Source organism: Vombatus ursinus, unplaced genomic scaffold (genome assembly GCF_900497805.2).
Source record: "Vombatus ursinus unplaced genomic scaffold, bare-nosed wombat genome assembly UNPS02015255.1, whole genome shotgun sequence".
Classification (NCBI taxonomy): Eukaryota; Metazoa; Chordata; class Mammalia; order Diprotodontia; family Vombatidae; genus Vombatus; species Vombatus ursinus.
Window position 1 is genome coordinate 26,270,047 of NW_020955033.1, and position 22,076 is coordinate 26,292,122.

Below are 22,076 nucleotides of genomic sequence, written 5' to 3' on the forward strand. Positions count from 1 at the left end.
TAGACCATACAAGTCTTTCCAGGTTTTTCTGAAGTCAGCCTGTTCATCATTTCTTATAGCACAATATTATTCCATTACATTCATATACCACAACTTGTTCAGCCATTCCCCAATTGATGGACATCCTCTCAATTTCCAATTCTTTGCCACCACAAAAAGAACTGCTATAAATATTTTTGTATATGTGGGTCCTTTTCCCATTTGTATGATCTCTCTGGGATATAGTCCTAGAAGTGCTATTGCTGGGTCAAAGGGTATGCACATTTTTATAGCCCTTTGGATATAGTTCCAAATTGCTCTCCAGAATGGTTGGATCATTTCACAACTCCACCAACAATGCATTAGTGTTCCAATTTTACCACATTCTGTCCAATATTTATCATTTTCCTGTTTTGTCACGTTGGCCATTCTGATAGGTGTGATGTGGTACCTCAGAGTTGTTTTGATTTGCATTTCTCTAATCAATAGTCATTTAGAGTATTTTTTTCATATGGCTTTAATTTCTTCATCTGAGAACTGCCTGTTCATATCCTTGACCATTTATCAATTGAGGAATGATTTGTATTCTTTTAAATTTGACTTAATTCTATATATATTTTAATTCTATATACATTTTAGAAATGAGACCCTTATCAGAGAGACTGGTTGTAAAAATTCTTTCCCAATTTTCTACTTTCCTTCTAATCTTGGTTGCATTGGCTTTGTTTGTACAAAAAGTTTTCAATTTAATGTAATCAGAGTTATCCATTTTGCTTTTTGTAATGTTCTCTATCTCCTGTTTGGTCATGAATTCTTCTGTTCTCCATAAATCTCATAGGTAAACTATTCCTTGTTCTCCCAGTTTGCTTACAGTATCAGCCTTTATATCTAAATCATGAACCCATTTTGACTTTATTTTGGTATATGGTATGAGATTTTAATCTATGCCTAGTTTCTGCCATACTCTTTTCCAGTTTGCCCAGCAATTTTTGTCAAAGAGTGAGTTCTTATCCCAGAAGCTGGGGTCTTTGGGTTTATCAAATAATAGATTACTATAGTCACTGTGTCTTGCATACTTAACGTATTCCACTGATCCACCACTCTGTTTCTTAGCCAGTACCAAGCAGTTTTGATGATTGCTTCTTTATAATGCAATTTAAGATCTGGAATGACTAGGCCACCTTCCCTGCATTTCTTTTCATTAGTTCTCTTGATATTCTGGACCTTTTGTTATTCCAAATGAATCTTATTATTTTTTCTAACTCTATAAAATAGTTTTTTGGTAATTTGATTGGTATGGCACTGAATAAGTAGATTATTATTTAGATCTGACTTTATTTGTGTGAAAAGTGTTTTGCAATTGTGTTCATATGGTTCCTGGGTTTGCTTCGGGAGGTAGACTCCTAAATATTTTATAATGTCTACAGTAAGTTTAAATGGAATTTCTCTTTCTATCTCTTGCTGTTGGGTTTTGTTGGTAATATATAGAAATGCCAGTGATTTATGTGGGTTTATTTTATAGCCTGCCACTTTGCTAAAGTTGTTTATTATTTCAAGTAGTTTTTTACTTGATTCTCTGGGATTCTCTAAGTATATCATCATATCATCTGCAAAGAGTGATAGCTTTGTTTTCTTCTTTGCATATTCTAATGCCTTCAATGTCTTTTTCTTCTCTTATTGCTAAAGCTAACGTTTCCAGTACGATATTGAACAACAGTGGTGATAATGGACATCCTTGTTTCACCCCCGATCTTATTGGAAATGATTCTAGCTTGTCCCCATTATATGTGATGCTTGCTGAAGGTTTTAGGTAGATGCTGGATGAAGAATTTTGAAGATGAGTAATGTATATCATCGAGAAATTTGTATGTCAGCAAGAAAAGACGAACTGATCACATGGCAAGATTGAGGTAGAAAGCCAAAATTCCCACCTGGTATATCCTCTTGCAGTCAGGAGAAATTGAAGAAAGCCTTCAGCATATATTGGGTGGATTCTTTGTGGCAAACTTTTGGGAAAACATGAACAATAGTAGCACAGGATAGACAGGGATCTGCATCATTGCGGGGGGGGGGGGAAGGGGGAGTCCCAAATACATGAGTTCAAATAGTTCCAGTGGAATATGAATGACCTTTCTAATTCTTTAAGGATCGATGTATGATCAGATCTGAATTTAGTTATTTTGATTTGGCATAACCCTGAATGAATTCTTAAACAAGTAAATGGTTTGGGAATAAGGAAAAACGAATCTTTTACAATAGTGCCATTTCTTATTAGTGCTTTTAGGAAGGAGATTCAAACTCATGGGAGCTGTAAGGTAACCAAGAGAGGTTGTAGAGAGAAAGTAGAAGAGGGATCAGTAAATTCCATTTTGGGGATGGGATATAAATGATGATCCAGCAAAATAAGACTGAAAAGGAAGCAGTCAAACAGATAGGAGGAGAACCAATAAAGCAGTGTTACAAAAACTAAGAGAGAGAGCTTTCTCTAGGGGAAAGAAGGTAGTTAACAGTATCAGGTATTTGCAGAGAAGTCTAGAAGGATGATGATTAAGGAAAGACCATTGGATTTGTCAATTAAGAGATTATTGATAAATTTGGAGAGAGAATTTTAGTTGATTGGGGATGAAGCCAGATTGCAAAGGAGATGCAATGATGTGTGTGAGAGGAGAGGAAGTAGAAGCAATAAATATGGACAGTCTTTCCCCCTTCCTCCCCCCAGGAATTTGGCTATGAAAGGGGAGGAGTGATTTCTTGAGGTAATGGTAGGGTCACATGAGAAATTTTTTTGTGGGCAGGAGAGTCTTAATTAAGCATGTTAGTAAGCAGTAGCAAAAGAACCAGCAAATGGGAAAAAAAAATTGAGGAAAAGTCATTTAAACCAGTTATAACCTGGTTCCACTCTATTTTTCCAGGCTTATGTATTACTTCATTCATGTTCTCCGTGATGCAGATAAACTGGTCTTTTTACTATTCCCCATAAATACCACTCCATCTCTTATCTTTGTGTCTTTTCAAGGTGATCCTCCATACCTGGATTTCTCTTTCTTTCCATCTCTGTGCCCTAGAATCCCTAACTTTCCTTCCAAGTTTGGCTCAAACATTACATTTTGTGTGAGTCCTTTCTTGCTCTCTTCCCTCCCCCAAGTTATCCTGTATTATTGTATTTGTTTTGTATATACTTACATGTACATACATACTTAAGTTCCATCTCCTCCAACAGAATATAAGTTCCTTGAGGGCAGAGACTTTTTTTGTTTTGTTTTTATATCCTAATGCCTAACATCATACTTAGCTCATAGTAAATGTTTAATAAATACTTGTTGATTTATTGACATAATTGGTTAAGAGAAACTAACTGTTACCAGTAGATTTAAAAAAAAAAACCTGTTAAATAATTTATCTAGCCAGAGTTTCTGCTGTTAAGCTTGCAAGTGAAGTGAACCATCCAAGAATTCTGGTAAAAGCATTCTTCAGTTTGTAAACATTCTGTTCTAAATAATTTCTAAGCTGGTCATTTGCAATTCAGAAATAGTTTTGCTATAGGAACAGGGTTGTAAATAATTATTAGGATCCCAGGCTAACTCAGAAAAATCTGCTAAATTTATATTACAGCAGTCATCAAAACCATCTCTTATTGGTAAAAGAAAAAAAATAGAGAGTAAGTCCATATAACATTAGACAAGTACAGTCAGAAACAATCGAACTCATTAACCTGTTTGATAAACTGGAAAATAAACTACCTAAGAAAGATCTCCCTATTTGATAAAAACTGCTGGGAAATTTAAAAAAACAAACAGTTGTGGCAGAAATTAAGCATAGACTAACATCTTAACACTACTTCCTATAATGCATTCTAAATGGATATGTGATTATAATATTAAAGATTATACTATTGGAAAAAATTGGAAGAGAAGTAGATTGTATACTTCTCACAGCTGGAGGTAGGACATATATTCTTAAGGTAATAAAAAAAAGACGAAATACATAATTTTTATTATATTAAACTGAAAAACTTCTGCACAAACAAAATTAATGCACCTAGGGTAGGAAGGGAAGTGTTTACATTGGGAAAAAAAAAATCTTTGTGTCACATTTCTTTGATAAGGGCAGTATTGAAGATATATAAACCATTGACATATGTGTGACCAAAAGCTTCTTCCCAATAGATAACTGGTCAAAGCATATAAACAATTCCCAAAAGAAGAATTAGATACAAAAGAATACTCCAAATTACTAATGATAAGAGAAATGCAAATCAAAAAACACTAAAGTTTTACCCTATACATTGTAAATTGGCAAAACTGTCAAAAGATGGGAAGATTTCATGTTGCAAGGGCTGTGGGAAGATAGGTACACTGGTGCATTGTTGATGGAGATGTGAATCAATGTATCCATCTTGGAAAGCCATTTGGAATTATGGACTACATGGACTAAAATATCCATATCCTTTGGACTATGATACCATTACTGCACTTATGCCCAAGGGTGCTACTGATAAGAAGAAAGTTATCATATACATCAGTCAATCAGCATTTGTTGTATTTAGTCATTTCAGTTCTATCCCGACTCTTTGTGACTGCTTTTGGGGTTTTCTTGGTAAAGGTACTGGAGTGATTTGCCATTTCCTTTTCCAGCTCATTTTACAGGTGAGCAAACTCAGGCAAACAGGGTTAAGTGACTCGACCAAGGTCACAAGTAAGTGTCTGAAGCTGGATTTGAACTCAGGTCTTCCTGACTCCAGGCCAGGCAATCTATCCACTGCACCACCTACTAAGCACCTTCTGTGTGGCCAGGCACTGTGCTTAGCTCTGGGGGTATAAAAAGAGGCAAAAGAGTTCCTGCACTCAAGGAGCTTACAATCAAATGGGGAAGAAAATGTACAAACAAATATATACAAAGCAAGCTATACATACATACATACATACACACACACACATATATATGTGATAAGTAGGAAATGATTAACAGAGGGAAGGCACTAGAATTAAGGCATGTTTATAGCAGCATTTTTTGTGATAGCAAAGAATTAGAAACATCATTTGGAGAATGGCTAAAATTACAGTGGTACAGTAAAGGAATGTGCTTTAAGAAATAATTAATATAATGAATATAGAGAAGTGTGGAAAGTTCTACATAAAGTGATGCAGAGTGAAGTAAGCAGAGTCAAGAAAACAGATTATACCATGTCTGCAACAATGTAAGTGGAAAAAATAACTGTGCCGGCCGCGCCATGCACTCTCCTCCTATAAGGAGCAGGCTACCAGAGTCATACTTACCAGTCTTCGGGTACTACCCGGATAAACACACAGAGACGAGCCTACCAGGAGGTGCCAACACCCGAGCTTTATTCAGAGGCCATCACAGGAAGGCCATAGCAAGAGAGCAGGAGCAAAGAGGGAGCGTGCTCCCGAACACGACCGTCCCTAAGTACCTACTTAGCCCCTCCTCCTCAGCCCGCCTACTAGTCATTGATTGTAGGATCAGATACCGGAAGGGGATGTCTGGGTTTAGCGCACCAAGGGAGAGGAAGTGACGCAGGAGGCTAGGACCGGATACAGGAAGGAGGCGTCTGGGATTAATGCATAGACAAAGAGAGAGCACGTGACCTAGGAAGTCAGGCCCAGATATCGGGAGGAGGCGTCTGGTCAGTGCTACACAAAGGGAAGGTACGTGACCCAGGAAGTCAGGAAGGACACAGGAAGGAGGCGTCTGGGGTTGACGTTGCATTTAGGGAGGGGACTAAGCAAAGGGAACTCGTCCTCTGCCATCCCACTCCCACGTGGCACAGCCCCCTGCCTCAGGAGCACGAGTACTTCTCCGTATCCAGCCCATCCCAGTTCACCACAACTCCGCCTACCACAGCCCCTGCCCCGGGAGCGCGAGCTCCGGTCACTTCCCAATACCCAGTTCCTACCCCATCTTGCCATAACCCCCACCCGGCAGCAGCCAACATCAGACAGCCCCTCACAAACAACTGTATACAGAGACACCAAACAATCAAAAGTGAACGTTGAAGGATTATAAAGAGCACGTATGGCTCGAAAGACTTTTCAATTATTCTGTTCCCCCCCCGTTTTTTTTTTTTTTTCATCTTTTAAAAAAATTACTGGTGTATGAAGTAGTTCTCTGGAAGAGGAAAGGGAGATCAAAGGATTTTGGAGTAAATTATAGTGACCTAGGCCTGAGACCCTCTGGTTCTTGAACCTGGCATTAGAGGGGCAGTGTCAAAGTAATGACAAGGAATGAGAATGGAGATTTTTCCTCAGATGAGAACTATGATGTCATTTCTAACAGTGGAAACATCAACAGCAGAACAAAATCGGAGAGTTGGAATAGCTCTTTGGCCATCTTTTCCCACTTGAACATGAATCTTTTTTTATGGTAGTCCCAAGAAGTAATTATCCAACCTCTGCTGTGAGACCCCCCAGTGAGGGGGAACCTACTACCACCTGATGTTACTCATTCTTTTTTCTTTCTTCTTTTTTTTTTTTGTTGCTCTAATTGTTAGAAAGTTTTCTTTGTATCCAGTCTTAATTTGTCTTTTCATACCTTCTACCCACTGGTTCTAATTTTGCTCTCTGGAGCCAAGAGGAAGGTGGTACAATGCATAGAGTGCTGAGCCTAGATTCTGCAAGACTTGACTTATAGGGGCAGCTAGGTGGCACAGTGGATAGAGCACTGGCCCTGGATTCAGGAAGACCGGAGTTCAAATCCGGCCTCAGACACATAACACTTACTAGCTGTGTGACCCTGGGCAAGTCACTTAACCTCCATTGCCCAACCAAAAAAAAAAAAAAGAAAAAAAAAAGACTTCAAATCAGATTTCAGACATTTAATAACTGTGTTCTTGGGTAAGTCAGCTGTAAGATGAGAGGTCACACTAACATTTATTGCACAGGATTGTTGTGAGGATCAAATGAAATAATATTTGTAAAGTTCTTAGTACAGTGTCTGGCACGTATTAGGTGTTTAAAATCTGTTTGATCCCTTCTTCTACTTGTCAACCTTCACATGCTAAAAGACAGCTATCATGTGTCTCATTTCCTCCCCCATTCTCACCCCCAAGTCTGCTTCATTCCAGGCTAAACATCTCCTTTTCCTAAGAAATCCTCATATGACAATAATTTGAGGCCTTTCACCATTTCTAGTTGCCCTCCTCAGAACACCCTTCAGTTTATCAGGTTCCATCTTAAAATGCAGTGCTCTGAACACTAAGCACAATAATCCAGATGTGATTTGAGTAGAGTACAATGGAATTATGACCTTCTTAGCCTTGTTTACTATTTGTGTCTTAATATAGCTCAAGATTGCATACATTTTTTGGTTACCATATTATGCTGTTGACTTACTGAATTTGCAATCCTCTGGAATTCCTAGAATATTGTCAGAGAATTGCCTATCTAACCATGTTTTCTTCATCTTATATTTGAAAATTTTATTTTTTTTAACCCAACTCTAAGACTTTATGCTTTTCATTTTGAAATTTCATTTGATTAGATTCTGCCCAGAGTTTGAGGCTAATTTCTGGGATCTTTTTGGACCACTTGATGGTTGTGATATAGAGGAAGTTCTTGTTGAGTTGTGTGTTGAACTCAGCTATCCCAGCATTGTATATCAACTGATATACAATATTGATAAACATACTATTGATGCCTCCATCCAGGTCATTAATAAAAATGTTAAACAGCACAAAGCCAATCACAGATCTCTGAAGACTCCCTTCCAAGTTGACACTGAATTATTTATTGAATGAGTAACTTTTGGGGCTGGCCATTTGACTAGTTTGAAATCCATCTAGCTGTATTATTGCTTAGTCCACATCACTCCATCTTTTTCACAAGGAATAGTTTGAGGGACTTTATCAATTGTTTCATTGAAATTGAATGTATTTTTTCTCATGTATTGGGTTTAATTCTCAAATTTTCATTAAAGAAAATTATCTTTATCTCTTTAGAAAATATGTATGCCCTTTATTTTCTTTAGAATTTATTTAAAAATGTTAATTCTGTTTTTCTGAAGGCCAACACTACTAAGATGACAAAACTTATAAAAATAGTTGATACCCTTATTGACAGCCTCAACTTTAGTTGGGGCCCTGGTCAACTATCACTTGTTGAAACTGGTCTAATTGGTCTTCCTGCTTCCAGTTTCTGACAGGGGGATATTCCTAAAGTACAGGTGTGATTACACCACTCTCTTATTCAGTAAACTCCAATGGTTATCTATTACATTTAGGATGAAATACAAATTTGTTTCCATTTGGCAATTGAAGCACTTCACAACCTGGCGACCTACCTTTCCACACTTATCACACATTGCTCTCCTTTATACACTCTTGGGTCTGTTCATGCTGGCCTTCTTGCTGTTCCTCACTAGACATTGTCTACTTTCTTTGTGCTTTTGCTGACCAAGGCTATCTCCCACTCCTGGGAGATAGATCCTTCTTTACTTTTGTCTCTTAAAATCCATATCTTTCTTCAAAGCTTAGCTCAAATATTTCCTACGTGAAGTCTTTCCAGATTCTCCTCCCTCCCTTGCTGCTGGTATTTTATATATACTTTATGTGTATATGTTGTTTTCTCCTATAGAATATGCATTTCTTCAGGGCAAGGGCTATTTTCAGTAATGTCTTTGCATTCCAGCACCTAACACAGTATCTGCCATATGTCTGTCATACACAGACACACACATACATACATGCCACTTAATAAATTCTAATATATTTCATTAGTGAGTGTTTCATTTCTCTTGGTTAACTAAACTTTTCTAATTTATTTTGCTCACACCACTCTATGCTAACTTTTAAAATTCATTTCATCTTAGCATTACTTTGTATCCTGAACACTTGAATTTCAGAGCTAGAGGGAACTTTAAGAATTTTTTTCTTGCCTTTGATTTTACAGGTGAGAAAACCGAGGCCCATACTTGGAGATAGCAAAGGTAGACTAGGAGTTACGGTATTGGAAAGATAGCCCAAGTGTGTGATTCTTCCCTTGTGAGAGAGAAGATGAGCATAATTATAGGTTGAGACATGGGATGTGCTAGAAAGGGAATAATTCTGGACAAGGTCATGATAGTATAAAAAGATGACAGGGCAGGGATAAATTTAGGTAAAAATATTTTTCTTTGAAGGTACAATATAAGATATTTAGGCATAGTTTATTAATAACTAGTAGCTGACATTTTATGTTTTCAAATTTAGAAGATGCTTTACATACATTAGTACTCTCAACCCAGTAGGGTTTTATTAAACATTTTTGAATGAATTATATTATCTCTTTGAGTCTGTTTTCTTATTTAAAAAATGAATGATTGAATTAGATGATTTCCAAAGGTGGCTTCTAGACCTACTATTCACCTTGACTTCAATACAAGCAAACTAACATAAAAAATAACAATAATAATACCTGTAGTACCTAACTTATAGGATTGTTGTGAGGCCCAAGTGATAATAATGTATGTAAAGCATCTTATAAATTTTAAAGCACTATAAAATGTCAGTTGCTACCATTTAACAAACTATGCTTCAGCATCTTACATCATACCTTCAAAGAAAAAAAGTGTGTGTGTGTATATATATATATATATATAATATATACCTAAATTATTTTAAAAATTATTGTGAAATTCTAGATAAGAGAATTAGAGAATTTTAGAGCTAGAAGGTACTATTAGCTTTTCCAACTCTTTATAGCTAGGATAGATCATCTAATCCACGTGTTTACCAAATTTTGTCAGTTACTTTATGTTGCAATGCATTTGGCACCTTCTTCTTCCTTTTTACCCTCATTGCCCTACTAAAGCTCCTATCATAACTTACCTTGAATTGTTAAAGCATTCTGGTTCATTCATTATGCTGTTGCCAAAATAATCTTTCTAATGCAAGGATTGAAAATGTTGCTTCTTAGGGAAAAAGATGTTTACTGAATCCCCGTTGCTTACAGTGTAAGTCATTTTGCACTTAAGTGCAAGTCACGTAACTAGTTTATTTGTCTCAGTTTCCTCATCTGTAAAATGGGGATAATAGCACCCACCTCCCAGAGTTATGAGGATAAAATGAGATGATAGTTGTAAAGTGCTTATTAGCACAGTAGCTGACTCATAGTAAGCACTATGTAAATGTTAGCTATTATTATTATTATTATTATTATTGTTACAGAATAAAATTCAAGATGACCTCTGAGATTCCTTCCTGCTCTTGATCTGTGTGATCTTTGGACTAGTCTTCAAGCTAGTTTTATTTCACTCTACTTCTTTTCCTTTTATTTAGTGTACTTTCCAAACTGGACTACTAGCCATCCCTTGATTTTATTTTGTCCTTTAATGCTTCTTTTCGTCACTTAGATTATTCTCCCTTCATCATCATACTGAAAAGGTTCAGTGACCTAATCGCTCTCTTCAACAATGTAGATTGCAACCCATGCATACTTGTCCATACTGTGTGACTCTTGTTCATGTCCTCCCATAAAGTGGCCTAAAGGTTTCCATTCATGCTTACAGACTTCTTTTGTTTCTTTTGATATTGAGAAATTACAAATGGATTATATGGACTTTCCGTCATTATCTGTTCCTCATACCACTTGACCAGCCCGTCTTAATTTTTTGGTCATACTTTTCTTTGGCGTTTGATTCAAGTCAATTAAAATTCTATATGAAGTCATTATATATGTTGATATTATTTCCTCAGTCTGTCTGTAAGCATTTATTAAACACCTACTATGTTCCAGGCACTAACTGGAATTACAAAAAAGGGCAAAAGACAATCCCTGATCTCAGGGAGGTCACAGTACAATAGGAGAGACAACATGAAAACAACTGTGCACAAATAAGATACATACAGGATAAACTAGAGATGATCAATAGAGGAATGGCACGAGCATTAAGGGGGATCAGGAAAGTCTTCTTGTAGAAGATGGGATTTTATCTGGGACTTGAAGGAAGCCAGGTAGTCCAGGAGGCAGAGGTGAGGAGGGAGAGCATTTCAGGCGTGGGGAATAGCCAGTGAAAATGCCTGGAGTTTGGTGATGTGGTTTCTTGTGTGAAGAACAGCATGGATATTTCCATCCATTTCCTATTTTCTGATGTGAGACTTTTCTGGAAGAAAGTATTCGTGATGAACAGATGTAAGGCTTCTGTGTAGTCCACAAATCTTTGGACTCTAATGTCTTACATTGGAACCATTCCTCACTTAGGCTTACTTTTGGATTGAAGTCCCTAAGAATCCAGAATATATGTTGATTTAGTTTTGCGAATCAGAATGAGTTCATAGATTTTCTCTGCTTCATCTTCGCAACAGATGGTATGTAAAGTGCAGTTGTTTTTGTGGTTTCATTACTTATTGATTGCTCCCATCTAACAGGTCCTGAAGGCATTTAAATTGAATTTGGTATTAGGGATCCTTAAATTTCATGAGGCAAATTTAATTTTGCTGCTAATTGCTTTTTTGAAATATTTTTTCAGATACCATATTTAAGGATAAATAACTAGGTAAACCATTTGTTAAGTGCTTGTTATATGCTAAGCCTTGGTGAAACAAATACAAGTAAGCAAGACAGTTCTGGCTCACAAGGAGTTTGTGTTCTAGTTGGGAAAAGACAACATACAGGCAAAGAGTACCAACATGTTTTGTTGGTGGTGGCTGGAAAGTGAGATGGAGGCTTGAATCTAGGGAAAATAAAACAAAAACCCACACGTCAAGGTCAAGGGAGAGTGGTTACAATAAGCTTCAAGAGATAATCTTCCCCTACAAGAAATGAGAATCACTGTTTGTGGACTTTGTGTTTCCTCTGTAAAATGGTTAAGATATTCTACAAGTGGAACTGGGTTTGAAAAAAAATTACAGTTTTACTGCATATGTATAAAATTATTTTATATGCTTCAGTTTCCCAATTTTGTCTTAGCTATTCATTTAAAAAACAATTCATCACAACCTTTATGAACAAGTTATTACTTGACAGTGGGTACTATTATGTTATTCTATACTTGAAGTAGTTATGCATGGGAGATTCTTGTCCTGCCGTGGTATTCAAAGGTTATTATTTCATCATTCAGAAATGTCTCTTTTCACTGGAATACTGAACACTTAGATTCTAGAGATCTGTCTATTAAAACTTTTCAATTCCAATTCTGTTTCCACAGAAAAATGCTTTTCTAGTGGAGCTCATGGTGATACCAACTCTTGCTGTTTATTTGCTACGTGACCTTGGGCAAATCATTTTACTCTTAGGGACTTCAGTTTCTTTCTCTGTAAATGAGATTTTGACTAGATCTCTGAGGTCCTTTCCGGCTCTAAAACTTGTGAGAAATGTGATTATTTTAGTGAAATTTGGTGACATTTTAGATAAGACCTGGTTTTCATAATTCAGAGCTGCTCACATTACTTAGTTGTGTGTTTTATTCTGCTTCTCCTTTTTGCTTTTGACAGTCATGTGACCATATAGCTGACGCTGTTATCCTTTCAGTAGTGCTCTCTGTGAAAGGTTACAAGATGCTTTCCACATTAATGTTCTCCCATTTATAGTTCAAGTTATAACTTATTTTTTTAAAAGATATATCTTATGGAGAACATTATGAAATGCAAAATGGATAACTTTGATTACATTAAGTTGAAAAGCTTTTACACAAAGCTGGTGCAACCAAGATTAGAAGGGAAGCAGAAAGCTGGGAAACATTTTTTTACAACCAGTGTCTCTGATAAAAGCCTCATTTCTAAAATATATAGAGAACTGAATTGAATTTATAAGAATACAAGTCACTCCCCAATTGATAAATGGTCAGAGGATAAGAACAGGCAGTTTTCAGAGGAAGAAATTAAAGATATCCTTAGTCATATGAAAAAAATGCTCTAAATCACTATTGATTAGAGAAACACAAATCAAAATGACTCTGAGGTACCACATCACATCTATCATATTGGCTAACATGAGAAAGCAGAAAATGGTAAGTGTTGCAGAAGATGTAGGAAAATTGGAACAGTAGTGCATTGTTAGTAGAGTTGTGAACTGATCCAACCATTCTGAAGAGCAATTTGGAACTATGCCCAAAGGGCTATAAAAATGTACATACCCTTTGATCAAGCAATACTGCTTCTAGGGCTGTTTCCCAAAGAGATCATAAAAATGGGAAAAGGACCCACATGGACAAATATATTTATAGCAGTTCTTTCTGTGGGGGCAAAGAATTGGAAATTGAGGGGATGCCCATCAACTGGGGAATGACTGAACAAGTTGTGGTATGTGAATGTAATAGAATACTATTGTGCTATAAGAAATGATGAGCAGGTGGACTATAGAAAAACCTGGAAAGACTTACATGAACTGATGCTGAGTGAAGTGAGGAGAACCTGAACATTATACACAGTAACAGCCACACTGCGTTGACTGATTTTGATAGACTTAGCTCTTTCCAGCAATGTAAGGATCTAAGACAACTTCAAAAGACTCATGATGGAAAAAGCTATCCACATCCAGAGAAGGAATCTGAATGCATATGGAAGCATACTATTTGTTCTTCTTTTCTTTTGTTGTTTAGTTTTGATTCTTCTTTCTCAAGGTTCCTCTCATTGGTTCTAATTCTTCTTTACATCATGACTAATGTGAAAATATGCTTAATATGAACATATAAGTAGAGCCTATATCAGATTGCACACTGTCTTGGGGAGGGGGGAGAGAGGGAGGGGGAGAAAATTTGAAACTCTAAGTCTTATGGAAGTGAATGTTGATAACTAAAAATTAATAAATTTTAAAATAAAAATATATATCTTAATATTTAATGTAAATTGGTTTTTTCAGATACAATAACTGGAACTTCAAATTTATTAAATTAATAGCAATGACTCAATTTGCTATTATCCAGTGGCATATTGTATTACTTAATGGCTCTTTCCTGCTCTGGCAGACTAGAGTTGATGAAGTCCAGTGATAATGACATTAGATTTGGAGTCAGTGTCAAAAGACTTGGATACAAGTTCGGACTGCCTTTTTACTAGGTGATTGACCAGGAGAAAATCTGTTAACCTCTCTGAACATTAATTTCCTCATAATAATTTACATTTTTTAGTAAGTGTTTATAAGACACTTTCCCTGTACAACCCTATTTTACAGATATACAAACTGAGCCTCTATCCAAAGTCATACAAAATTAGTATGGTAACTATTAGTATGTTAATATAAATTTCTTGACTTCAAATTTAGCATTCCTTCCACTATCCTATGCTGCGTTTCCATTTGTAAAATGAGAGAGAGAGACCCCCAAAAATAATTACACAGTATTGCTGTATAAAAATTTAATCAAGTTATTTGAGAGATTTTTTTTTCAGTATATTTAAAGTTTAGTATTTTAAAGAGAATCCATCCGGTAAAGAAAATTTGGAATGGGAAATGAAGTAGGAGATTGAACTCTTCTGTTTTTACTAATTGAGAAGGCTTATAACACAGATGGGTCATTCTCACTTTACTTTTCTTCTCCTCTTCCCCCATGCTCCCCACTCCTCTCCCTATTCCTCCCTCCATACCACTTTGCCATCCCCCTTTATAATTTACAAAGCTTATCAACTATGCTACCTCCATAAGGACAAAGTTAGGAGGGATTTGAGTGGCTGAGGAGAAACTGAGACTGCGAAAAGTTAAGTGATTTGTCCAGGATCACACACCTACACCCAAGACTGGATTTGAACTCATATCTTTGTGACTTCCAAGTGTAGAACTCCACATAACTGCTAAGTGCTTATTGGCTAGTAACATCTTTAATCTTATCCATCCACAAATGCACAGTAGTGTAGAAGAGCAAAGTGTAAAAACCCTTTGGGAATGGAGGCTTTAGGGAATCTCCTCCCACCACTCAGCACAGTACATCTTCTATTTTTAGTGATGAAGAGGAGGGGAGAGGGAGAAATGAAGTGGCGAGACAAAAGGAGAGATCTTGGATTTAAATCCTAGCTTCACTATTTACTGTGTCACCCTGGCCACTTAACCCTTCTCAGTTACAGTTTCTTCACTTGTAAAATAGGGGTGATAATGCCTGAAATATTTACTTTGCAGGCTTTTTGTGTGGAACTCACTTTGTAAAACCATAAAACAATATGACAATATGAGCTGCTATTATTGCTGTTGTTACTATGTCTGAGAGATGTGGGCGAGGATTCAGGCCAGTAGAAGATGTGCCTCCCTTACCTTGCAGTATAAGCAATGGGCATGTGACTCCTTCAGCATGTGTGTGAATTGGTGGAAAAGTTGTTCTGGATCCAAATCCTGCTGCTGACTTGTAATGGCTGGGTGACCATGGATAAGTTACTGAACTTACCTGAGCTTCATTTCTGTCACCTATCATAAGGTTGTTGTGAAGAAAGTGTTAAGTTATACCTTAAAGCACTGTATTAGATTGAGTTATTATATGTAGATAATCATAATAATATTAACAATAGCTGGCATTCATATAGCACTTTAAGGTTTGCAAAATACTTTACAAATATTATCTGCTTTTATAAAACTGAGGGGGTACTGTTTTCCTCTTTAGTCTCTGCTTTAAGTCTTGACTCACATCTATCTCCTACACAGTTGCCAAAGTAATTTTCTTAAATCGAAGGTCTGAACATGTTCCAATAGCCTCCTTTGTCCCTAGATTCAAACATAAACTGCTCAGTCTGGAATTTAAAGCTGTTTACAGGCTGACCCTTTTCTACTTTTTTGGTGGTCTTACATATTATTCCCCTCTAACACACTTTTTGGTTTGTTTGCTATTCCTCAGCAAGCATTTAATTAAGTGCCTAATATATACCATATCTTCCATCTGCATGCTTTTATGCTAGCAGTCCCTCATGGTTAAATGCTCTCCCTTCTTGGAAACTCTGGCTTCCTTCATGACTCAACAGGAGGCCCCCCCCCCCCAGGTTACCTTGTATGTACTTTGTGTCTTATGTACTAGTATATCCTGATATGAGATTCCACCCACCCCCACATAAAAATATTTAGCTTATTTTCATTTTTCAGATACCTTCAAATTCAATCTCTGGTGGAATTAATCTCCTTATGGAATTTCTCTATCTATACTTTGTCTTATCCAGCTTATCTTTCTACCTGTTTTCTTTAGTGTGATTTCTACTTGATGGAGTACCTTAAATACTGTCATGTTAGAATTCATTCAGTCATCATAGCCCTGCTGTTCTTGATGGTGAAAAGCTTATGATAAATTTTTTATAGATTCCATTTTTATCTTCTCAGTTCTACTTTCTTGTCATCCCTCAAACTTGCTTTTCGTTCCACTGTATTTTTGTCATGTTGATAATCTTCTACTATCCTACTTTGTAAGCTCTTATAAATGAGCTGATAATTTCAGCTACTTCTGTTCTTGTCTTGTTGAAGTGATTTCTAGCTCTTTAGTCTCAATTAGATTGTTGAATGTTGATTTGTTAGAAATTTCAGCATAATACAACCAGGTTGCAAGCTGCTTGTAAAAATGAAGGTATTCTTAAAATGTATGTAAAAAAAATTCAAAGCATTTTCATATCATGAACATGAATGAGGAAAAAAGTTTTATTCAAGTAGTCAAGAAAACTGATCTCTTTTTTTTTGCTTGTTTTTTAGGATGGATTGGATGCTTTGGTATATGATCTGGATTTTCCTGCACTAAGAAAAAACAAAAATATTGACAACTTTTTAAGCAAATGTAAGTAATCATCTATAATAATTGACATATATGCATATATATAAACCAAATATTACATATTTAAAAACTTATCCATTTTGTGTAATTTATATTCTTCTTTCCATTCTGTGATTACAAAGCACTTGTTCATTAAAGCTTCCGACATAGGATTAGTTTGGGTCAGAGAGGAGGAGGATCATCACTTTCATTGCTTCTTAATAACGTTTATGAAAGATTATGTGCATAAAAAGATAGCACATAATAGCTAAAATGGAAAGGGTTTCAAAAGTTATAAACTGTTTATCTTATCTTACCCGTCTTTTATATGATTCTGTGTTTGTTTTCTATTACAGTAGATATTTGGGTTGCATCAATATTACTTAGTAATTATATCTGAAAGATTTTTGAAAAGATTCCTTTGTCTAGAAGGTTGTATAGTCTTTGGTGTCGGGTAGCACCATTTTTTGATATGGTTGAAAAATTTGTCAAAAAAAATTAGCATCGAACTCTTTAAACTGATCATCTATAAAATTCTGTTGACAGAATCACGGATTTGATATTGACTTACAGGGTTTTTTTGTGGTGGGAGTTATATTTTGTCCTGAGACCTAAATGCTACGTTCAGAGTTGACATTGTGGAATTTTACAGTTGTATACCTTAGTCTCTTCGAACTGTTGAGACAGTGAAGGAGCAAAGTGGGTAGAGAGCTCTGTATTTGGAGTCAGGAAGCAGGAATGAAAATCCTCCGACACTTACTGGCTGTGGGACCCTGGGTAACTTTTCTCTGCATCAGGTTTCTCATCTATAAAATGGGGATAATAGCACTTACTTTACAAGATTATTGTGAGGATCAATCTATTATCATTATTGATTCATTTCAAATTTATATTTAAGGTGTTACCTTTGATCTACAAAGCCCTATGTAATTCCATATATCTATTGGATAAATGCTTATTGAATTAAATGGAGTTTATGGAATTAAATACGATATACTCATTTTTAAATTAGAGGTATCTGAACTCATTATACAGAAGACCATTATTCATGCTTCATTAAGGCTGATTCTGCCCTCTCTTTTAGACCCCATCCCTTCTTGTTTCTTCCTGGATCTTCCTCTCAGAATTACTCTCTGATTGACTATAGTGCTTCTCACTTGTGCTGCAATAGCTTCCCAATTATCTTCCCTACTGTCTTTCATTCTTCTTTTCAAGCCGTTCTCTCCAAAGCTGCTAAAATATCCTTTCTGCATCATAGGTCTGACCATGCCACTCCTCTGTTCAAGAATTCTCTGTTACTTTAGGTTAAGATAAGATCTCCCCATCTCAGAATTAAAAACCCTCCCTGTTTGACCACATTCTCCCTTTTTACACTTATTTCACATCATCCCCCTTCATTCACTCTTTGTTCAAGCCAGATTGGCTTGCTTGTTCTTAGAACTCAGTATTTCATTTTCCACTTCCATGTTTTTGTAAAGGCATCTGCCTACTTGGAATTTACTCATTCCCTACCATGACTACTTAACATTCTTTAAGGCTCACCTCAGGTATCACCTCCTCTGTGAAGCCTTTCCTGATCCCCCAAGTAGTTAGTTTTTCTCACTTGTTAGCTTATTATATCTTTGTCTCTTTACTTTTTTGATCCCTCTGTAGAACGTATGTTCCTTAAGAACAGGGAATGTTTTTCATTCGAAAATCCAGGGTGGCCTAATCACCCTGGGAAGTGGAGGTCAGCACAGGAACCTAACTGATCCAGGGTAAGACCAAACAAGGACAGATACCTCACCTAAAAGCACATCAGAAAGCATCAGGGCAACCCATGAAGACACCTGCCAGTATAAAAAATTGTTGTAAATCTAGAAATCCCTCCAAAGAAGGGGAGAGCAATTGTAATAACTTTAAGCAGAGACTCAGATGAAAAAAAAACACATTTTCCTCAAAGATAACATGAATACCTAGAAGTGAAGTAAGACATAAACAATAAAATAGAAGTTCTGGAGCAAAGAATTAGAAGGAGAATAGTTTAGAAGAGAATGTTTTAACCCTTAACCCAGATGATGGATTCCTTAAAAACTAGAATAGACCAAACAGAAATCAAGAACAAAGGAACAAACTTCCTGATAATTATGGGGAGATTAAAAGATTTGGGAAGGGGGGAGAAAAAAAAGAATTAGAATCTAATATGGTGCCCATCAGTTGGGGAATGGCTGAACAAATTGTATTATGTGACTATAATGTAGTATTATGCTGGAAAAAATGGTGAAAAAGGTATTTCAGCGAATCCTAAGTAGTAAGAATATCTGGTTATCAAGTGAAGTGAGCAAACCCAGGAGGACAGTTTGTATAAGAATAAACAACATTGTAAAACGAAACAACTTTGAAGGACTTAAGAACTCTGATTAATGCAATGACAAATGAGCCGAGTCTCCAAAGGATCTATAGTGAAACATGTTATCCACCTCCTGAAAGAGAGATGATGGATTCAGTGCAGAAAGTTTTTCTTTACATGCAGCTTTGTGTATTTTTTAACTTGTATATATACCTCTTTGTTACAAGGATATATGTAAGTGGGTTGTGGTTTGTTTTGTTTTGTTTGGTTTTTTAACCCTCCTTGGTGGTGGTGGTGGTGGTGGTGGTGTCAGTGGGAAGAGGGTGGTAATAGTGATGCACCCCCCCTCCAAAAAAAAAGATGGCCGTGGAAGAATTTTTTAAATGTGCAGAAGAGAATAGAAGGAAGTTAAAAAGTACAAACAGGACCATTTTGAAAGTAACATGTGGCATATATTATATATGGCATGAAATAAATACTCAGTAATCTTCTTTTGTGTTCTTCTGTGACTTGGAGTTAGGAATTTCTAAGTTCAACTCCTCCTCAGACCCTGGCAAGTCACTTATCATCTGTCTACTTCAGTTTTCCTCACCTACAAAATGGGGATAATAGTACTTACCTAACTGGGTTATGTTAAGAATCAAGTAAGATAACATGTAAAGCCCTTTGCACACTTAAAGCGCTATATTATTGTTATATAGAAGTATTTTTTTTAATCTCATGTTTAAGTTCAGAATAAAAGTAATTCGTTTTTAAAAAGTTCGATAAAATCCCCTTACAGGGTCTAGTAGGGAAAGTGATGAGGGGTGGGGGGGGGATGTGTGTATACATACATATATATGCATATGTAATATATATGAGATGAATAGTCCATAGTATGGTGTAAAAATACAATAGGAAAATTAAAAAGTATAATGCTTACAGGAGTATGAAGTTATTTCAGACAAGACCATAGAAGATAAGGACTTGAATTCACTTACTCTTTCTTTCCCTCTAGTCTGGTTTCCATCCCTAACACTCCACTGAAATTTCACTTATAGGTTACTAGTGTTTTTCTTGCCAAATTCAATGATTTAAAAAAAAATTGTCCTTGTCCTCTTTGACCTCAACATTTAACATTGGCAACTCACTCCTTGAAACTTATTGTTCCTTTGGTTACTATAACATAGTACTTCCCTGGCTTTCTTCTTCAGTCTTTGATTTGACTTCTCTTCCTTTTCTTCCTTCCTCTGCTAATTGTGGATGATCCCCTTATGTGGCTTTGTCTTCAGCTGGGCTTTCTGCATTCTCTTCCCTTTAGAAGTCTTTTGCTACTGTGACTAAAACTATCATTTCTCTGAGGTTGACTCTCAAATCCTGATTCCTAACTCTTGTTCTGCATTTCCAGTTGCCTACAGGGTACCCCTACCTATTTAATAACATTAAAATGGAATGTTTTAGGCTTCCCTTGTCTTCTTGTATCCTTTCATCTAGTTTTCTTCCCAAAATAAACTCTGCTTGTTCACCTAAAGAACAATTTCTAGTGAACAAAAAAATTGTTAAATTGAATAGAATCAGTACTACCACTGTTTTTTCAAGACTCTTATCTGGAAACGTTTGTCACCTTTAACTTGTTTCCCCTACTCCCCATATCCAGCTCAGTTCAACAAACCTTAAGTACCATATGTGTGCAAGTCACTGTTCTCGGCAATCATGAAACAAAGATCAAGAAACTTATAGTCTACTGAGATTAGGAGTTGAGGAAAAGGAGTATAATCTGCACACCAGTTAAGTATAAATTATAGTAGGAAGTTATGAGTGAAAAGAGAACAGATAACATCCTCTAGGAATATTTGGGAAGAAAGAGAAGGGTCAGATCACGGAAGGGTCAGATAAAACTGCATGAAGAACTTAGTACCTGACCTAACCCTTGAAGGAAGCTGAAGATTCTAGGAGGTAGAGAAGAGGAGAGGGTGAATTCTCGGCATAGGAGTCAGCCTTTCAAAAATATGGAGGCAAGGAGAGAATGCTAACTTATAAAGAGAAGTAAATAAAAACAAAATTATAGTGTTTTAGGAACGGCCTCAGATCATCTAGTTCAACCTCTCCCTGAGCAACCTCTGTCTTTTAAATATCAGTGCCAAGATCAACTTCTGTATTTTTTTTGGAAGTCCCCCCCCCCCCCAATAATGGGGAACTCACTACCTTACTACACTGCTTCACAGTGTACTTCATTTTTAGACAAGTTTAATTGTTAGGAAGGCTTCCTTGTGGTGAGCTGTAGTCTCACTCTCTAATTTCTACCCATTGGTACTAATTGTGCTTTTTGTAGCCAACTAAAATAAGTTGTTCTTGAAGGTTGCCAATGATCTTTCAGTTGTAAAATATGAGGGTCTTTTTTTTCAGTTCTCACAGCCTCCTTTTGGATTTTCTCCTTTGTGTTGATGTCTGCGATACTACTCTCTCCTAATTGTCCTTGTGTAGTGCTCCTTGTCAACCTCCATTTCTGGATTGTTAATCTCCTATTTCATCCTTTTCCCACTCTGACTATCTCCAGCCTCTGTTCTGGATCCTTTTCTCTTCTCTCCCTGTGTTATCTTCCTTGGTGATTTTATCAGCTCCCCCTGGGTTCAGTTATCACATAGATGCAGATAACTCCAAAGTCTATATACTGTTTTCCTGAACTCCAGTCTTAGACCTCCACTTAACTGTTGAAAATCTCTACCTGGATGCTTGTATCTCAAACTCAGCAAATCTAGAATTAAACTGATTCTCTTAAATTAACTGCTTTTCCAGATCTCTTATTGTTAAGGCCACCAGCATCCTCCAGTCACCTATGCTTCTAACCTTTGCCACTTTATACCCTTTCAATCTTATATCCAGTAACCAATTCTGTTGAATTTACCTACATAGGATCACTTGATATCCCTCCCTTTTGTTTCACACATTAGCTTCTTTAAGGTTTTTATCACTTCTTGGATTCCTTAATGATTTCCCTGCCTCTCCAATTTGTCCTTTGTTCCACATACCAAGATAATCTTCCTAAGGCAAAGATCTATGTCATTTTTTAAAGTTTTTATAGAGATGTCATTCACTTCCCAATAAATAATTCTTCCTTCAACACATTCTCATAAAAAAAAAAGGTAAGGGA

At 36.4% G+C, this 22,076-nt stretch overlaps 1 protein-coding gene across 2 annotated transcripts in view; it reads left to right on the forward strand.

Annotated features, from left to right (window-relative positions):
- LOC114031801 (rho-associated protein kinase 1) overlaps positions 1-22,076 on the forward strand; it is a 143,923-nt gene that overhangs the window by 33,774 nt on the left and 88,073 nt on the right. For both annotated transcript variants that reach the window (XM_027846938.1, XM_027846939.1), the window contains exon 2: positions 16,560-16,641. In XM_027846938.1, coding sequence (XP_027702739.1) covers positions 16,560-16,641 — 82 coding nt within the window. The remainder of the gene's footprint in view (positions 1-16,559; positions 16,642-22,076) is intronic.